Consider the following 6,284-nt stretch of genomic DNA (forward strand, 5'->3'; position numbering starts at 1 on the left):
CCAAAATTGTAAGAGAAATGATGTAAAGCTCCACAAACCCTCTTCCTCTCCATCGTGTCCTCATGAAGTGAATAGAAGGGTGGACAGAACTTACAAAATCACATTAATGACTCCCTTTCCTAGGTGTGGGATTCACATGCACAGAACATTCCAGAATAAGAAAGGTAGCATTTCTGATTTAGCATTTTTTTACTCAATGCTATATCTATGTAGTACCAAAAGGAAGCTGCTTCACCTCTGCCCATGGCGCCTCAGCACATGGTAAACTTATTGCCAAAACTCTGCTCAGGTCAAGAGGCTTCATTAGAGCAGCATTGTACTTGTCAATGTTCACATCATTGGTCCTTTTCCTCCCTCAAGGGTCATGGGCCACCTCAAAAATCTGAACTTCAAATCCCAGGATGCACAGTGGAAGTTCCAAGATTAGCGTGGATGTGCCCTGTTTAAGGGTTTCCCTACACCACCAGCCTCATAACCTCTGAGTGCTGGGGAAGCTCCCGTCAGCCTCTGCCACAGACAGAGTGACTCTCAGGCTCATTGGCTACTGTGGGGCTAAAACAACACTGTTTAGCCTCCTGCTCAGCCAGAGCTCTGGGCTAAAAGGGAGAACAAAGGGGCCCTGGCAGCCCCTCCCCAAACCTACCACATTCCTATCTATCAAGTAGAGAAAGAACCATGGAGATTTGAGAAAGAATCATTGCTTACAAAGGCAATGAAGATTCATAATTTTACCCAAATAATCACATGTTGATAGTTACAAATGTATTCTGTAAACTGGAGGTGTGTGCAAAAGCTTTCAAGAAGCTTTTTCTTCTTTGAGTATCATTTTTCTAATGAGAAAACCAAAAGGTCTCATTCCTCAAGAATACACTTAGGGAGGCAAGTATTTAAATCTTACTAGAAGGCACACGATCCAGAATGGGCCAGTAGCAGGTGTAATTCTGTCAGCAAAGTGCAGTAAGAGTGGACGAAAGTATTCATAACAGTCATTAAAAAATGTTGATAGCAACATTAAGTTATTGAATTTCACTCTTCTCAGTTTACAGATGCAAAAATCAAGCTTCCCAGAGAAGTTCTTAGAATGTATTTTTTCTTTAAAAGAATGTATACAAGGCATACAACTCATGAATAAAAAAAGAATAACTTCCCAATATATGCAATAACATGGGAGAATCTCACAGATTTGATGCTAAGTGTAAGAAGCCAGACACAGAAGGAAACGTGCCCTGTGAAGAGTCACTTCAGCGGAACTTTTAGAACAGGCACAGCTGGGTGGCGTCTGTGGCTCAGGGGGTAGGGCTCTGGCCCCATATACCTAGGGTGGCAGGTTCAAACCCAACCCCAGCCAAACTGCAACAATAACAACAAAAATAGCCGAGCGTTGTGGTGGGCACCCGTAGCTACTCAGGAGGCTGAGGCAAGAGAATCGCCTAAGCTCAGGAGTTGGAGGTTGCTGTGAGCTGTGATACCACAGCACTCTACTGAGGGCAACAAAATGAGACTTTGTCGCTAAAAAAAAAGAACAGGCACAGGTGAGAAAGGTGGAGACCCCTGAACAGTGTCTGCCTATGGGGCCCGAGCATGGGCGGTATTGAGTGAAAAGGGGCACGAGAGGACTTGGGAAACGTTCTAATTTATAATAGGGTATAAATTACATGGCTATAGTCACAGCATTTGTAAAAACTGGGCAGTTAATATTTGTGCATGTCAGAACATACAGATTTTATCTTTAAAAGCCCTGTAAACAAATCAGTAATCTTTCAGTGCTGGTGTGGAGAACAGAGGGCAGAAGATGCAATGGAACAGCAGGAGGCTGCTAACGGCTAAAGTCAGCCCTGGGGGACCTGGGGGTACAGGCTACTCTGTGTTTACTCTGAACGTGGCTGAAACTTTTTGTAAGGTAAACTTTAGAAAGAGCAATGTCATGAGCAAGGGCAAGTTCAATCAGGTTTAGAAGTGTAAGCTCGTGGCTACTTTCCAACTGTTATTTTCCTAAGTTACCCGAGTGTTTCAGCTAAGTTAGGTCCTCCTTCCGCCCTGAGCTCTTTCCCCACCTTCCTAAGGGGAAAAGAAACCTTAGAGTCCAAGGAAGTGACCCCCATCAAGGCCTCCACCCAGGGGCTTCTGGGTGAGCAGGTGGGAGCTAAATTGCCTGGAAACATCTTCTCCAATCCCAGCAGCCCGTGTTTGCCCTTGAGAAACGTCACTTCCTCGTTTGTAACCCTGAGACAGCCAAATATCTTTCGAGAACACCAGAACACAAAGTGTTTGTTTCTAGTCACTTTTGAGAACAAAAGTGTTCTGTCTCACATAACCAAAAATAGGCCAAAATGATATGCAGTTAGAGCACCCACTAAAATGTCTCTTGTTATGACAGCCAAAATAAAATCTGAATCCTTATATTCTCCACCTATTTGTTAGTTTAGTCTCAATTCATAATTTCCTCAGTTTTAAATTAGAATCTGCGCCATGTGCAATATCAAAATAAATATTACTGGCAACATTTCATTGCAGATACTACTAAACTTCTTGGTGATTCTCCAACATGTCAACCTGCTACCAACCACCGGGCTAAGAGTGCGTCAGTAGCGAGTTGATTTTTCACTTCTTTTATAGGACATACAGAAGTATTTTTACCATAGTACAAGCAAATATCACAGACCCATAACAGGGGTTTAAAACCAACAAATTAAATGGGTTAAGGGAGCGTTTCCTGGTTAGGATGAAGTTTTACCATTCGAAGTGATGTGAAGTGCTTTATGTGAATTACCTCCCAGGATGACTTAGATCCACACAACACGCTCCCTCCATAATTGCATAGAGCCTGACTGGGAGACTACCTGGATGGCACCCGACCATTGGTTATTAAAACTCTCATCCATTAGCAGCGATTGCTAACACCAATAGGCCTTGTAAAACACACATTTACAGGAACCACAACAGCATTACTAAAGATCACGCTTCAGGTCTGTCATAATTCTATTGTGAACAAAGCAGAGCTGTGAAACCACAGGTCTAAAAGCATCACAATGGATCGGAGAATTTACCATGCAGAGTCACATGTGGCCCCCCAAATATTGCTGCGGACCTTTTCCAAGGAAACCACTTTGCCTGCTAAAATGCACTTTTTAAAAATTAAAACTAATTGAGGTATTCAAGTTCTCAATGACTCAAAAGTTATTTTGTAAGATTACCTTTCACGGGGAATATTTATTTATGAGCCCAAAACAGATTTCTTCCTCATATCAACCTGAAGAAAAATCTTCTGAACCTTTTCTTTTCTAGTCACAAGACAAACAAAATAGAACCTAAGGCTGTCTTAATTCCAAGCCCATTCAAGAGTTCATCAGACTGTGACATTTCTCCACTGTGGACATACATTTTAAAGATACATACATGCATACGTGTAAATTCATAAAACAAATACACGGAAAACAATCCAACATGTAGAGACCAATTTCAAGTGTTTTGAGACAAATATATGTTTTCCCAGAGGCAAAGGAGAATGTTAGCCTTAAAATTATGTTATGCATATTGGTGTCATGACATAACACTAAAGGTTGGCTGATATCTCTAAGAAAAGATATAAATTAGTGTCCTACTTCATTCATAACTTTCAAAATCATTAAACATTGGTATAGAGTGTTTGAGAAATTTCCAGACACTCAGGTTACAATAAAAATAGCCATTATGATTTTAAAAGTCATAACTCTTTCCTCAGGACTGACATTCTGTTTACTTACAGACTGTCCATTTCTCCCCCGGGAGTCTTCCATTGAAGACCTCTTCTTCTGAATTATATATGGGCTATTAGCTACACACGTCTTCAAAGGGCTCCAGCACCCCTGCACCTGTGGACAGCAGAGCATCAGGCAGCCATGTTAATTGTGTGCCATGAAATTAAGAGCTGGTCTTCACATCTGCAGTTTTCCATTTACTAGCATGTATACACACGTCAAGAACACTTACCTTCACTGAATGAATCTTTAAAATAAATATTATGGGCTCAGTGTTTATCACAACTTACATGAGCCAAATTATAGCTCCGTTGTGCCTGCTGTCAGCAGCTGCAGCACAAGAAAAAAAAAGAATGTTGTGGGGGAAGCAGCTAAAGAGCTTTGCACACACATTATTTTTGAGCCAACAGTGCAAGAGCCTTTTTCCCCCCTCTCCTCTTTTTTCTTTCTGCATTCAGTTTCTGCATGCTATCTATCAACGTCAATTGCACCACAATGCAAAGAGGAAATACTAACAAAGAAATATGATTGTAGTCTGGCCAAGGATGAAAGAGAAAAAGCTAGAGCTGAGTGTTTTACCCTCAGGGCAAGGATATTATTATACTATTTCTTAGCAAGTTTACATTAGGTCACAGCTTCACGGATGGTCAAGTCTGCACCGACAGAGACTCAACACCTTCAGGAAAAATGGCTTTGGGGGATGCTTCAAACTTAGACAGTAAATGTAGTGTTCTGAGGTATATTCTACATGTAGCCAGCTAGAACCTATATATATAGCCATGTAGTTGCCCATTCTAGTTTCCTAGCCATCAGAATTAATTTCTATGCTTATGCTCAAATGAGGAATCAGAGAAACGCTCAGATTTTCTTACTTGAGTTTGGCAACTGAAAAATTACCCTATGTGTTTCACATAAACTTTAATGCAGATAATTAAATATACCTATAATTTGAAGCAAAAAAAGAGATACAATCTTAACATTACCCAAGATAAAATTACATAACAGAGAACATGTAATAGTTTAACCTCAGTATCACTTTTTGTAAAGTGAATTTCTGCCTGCTAGCCTGTTAGAAAAACCACTGTTGTGGAAGTCAAGAAATCTGAATTCACATTCTGACTCTGCCACTGAACAGGTGAATGTCTAGGCAAGTAACACAGGTCTCTCAGAGCCTCAGTGTTCTCATCTGTGAAATGGGAGATTTGAACTGGGTATCTTACAATTTTCTATTTTATATAAATATCTTATATTTTATAACTTAATGAGTACATGTATTTACACACAAGTTTTTCAGATAAAATATTCCCAGTATGGCTCATATGGGAAGCAATTTTGCAATGCTAAAGTAATTCTCCCTGGCTCAGTGCCTGTAGCTCAGCAACTAGGGTACCAGCCACATACACTGGGGCTGACGGGTTCAAACGCAGCCTGGGGCCTGCCAAACAGCAATGACAACTACAACAACAACAAAAAAACATAGCCGGGCATTGTGGCAGGTGCCTATAGTCCCAACTACTTGGAAGGCTGAGGCAAGAGGATTGATTGCTTAAGCCCAAGAGTTTGAGGTTGCTGTGAGCTGTGACACCACAGCCCTCTACCCAGGGTGACAGCTTGAGACTCTGTTTCAAAAAATAAATAAATACAAATAAAGTAATTCTTCCTTTTGTTTGTTTTACTCACAATTATCAATGCTACAAAATAACCTAACCATGGTCTACACAAAGGGGATGCCTCTTGGACAAGATAAAACTCTTAAATAAATTCTTAAAATTTTGAGAGCCTTTATTAAAGCACCATGTTTTCATAATTTTAACAAGAAACAATTTTATAATCTCTAGTTGTTAGTTAATAAAAATCGTACAAATGTACTTATAATCTATGATGCTAGAAAAAATAGATCATTCTATTTTAATTTGTACAAAATTTCAGAATGTAATCTTAAAATTCACCAGCACTGCTTTTAGAGAATTCCTTGCACAATCAGGAAAGAGATATTACAGAACATACTAGACTCTTTTTCATTGCTTAAGTTACTCTTGGGAGGCATATTAACTTTTCTAGGCACTAAAGTGGGATTTCAACATAATGATAATAATCGTGTCTTACACTGGTTAAACACTTTACAGTTTACAAAGTGCTTTCATATAAATTGCCCACAGTGCGCCTACATAAGGTGAGACAAAGCCCGGTCTCATTCCTCACAGAAGGCAGCAGCCCCAAGACAAAGCCCCCTCTGATTTCCCACAAATTCCCATCTTCTCCATCCCTGTCCTGAGAACACGTTTCAATCACAATCTGTATATTTGATATTCCAGGATTATTTCCCATGTGTTTCTTTCCCGTATTTCCATATTGAACTCACTGAGCAGTTTAAGGTATTAAGAATGGTCAAGTTACATGAGCATGAAAGGTATTTCATTTGTCATTTTATTTCTGCTGAAGATGAAACTATTCTGTACTAAATATCATGTTTGTTATTGTTTCCTGGGCTAAAAATAAAAAGACAGAGATCATTGAGAAGTCAAAACAGTCAGCATTCACCTACCT

At 39.9% G+C, this 6,284-nt stretch overlaps 1 protein-coding gene across 1 annotated transcript in view; it reads right to left on the reverse strand.

Annotated features, from left to right (window-relative positions):
* The window catches only part of EYA1 (EYA transcriptional coactivator and phosphatase 1), a 308,341-nt gene that overhangs the window by 294,552 nt on the left and 7,505 nt on the right, over nt 1-6,284 (reverse strand). Inside the window, exon 2 of the mRNA XM_012809807.2 lies at nt 3,744-3,851. Within this exon, the coding sequence (XP_012665261.2) occupies nt 3,744-3,776 (33 nt within the window). The 5' untranslated portion in view covers nt 3,777-3,851. The remainder of the gene's footprint in view (nt 1-3,743; nt 3,852-6,284) is intronic.

This window comes from Otolemur garnettii, unplaced genomic scaffold, assembly GCF_000181295.1.
Source record: "Otolemur garnettii isolate 467f Iridium unplaced genomic scaffold, OtoGar3 scaffold00113, whole genome shotgun sequence".
Taxonomy (NCBI): domain Eukaryota; kingdom Metazoa; phylum Chordata; class Mammalia; order Primates; family Galagidae; genus Otolemur; species Otolemur garnettii.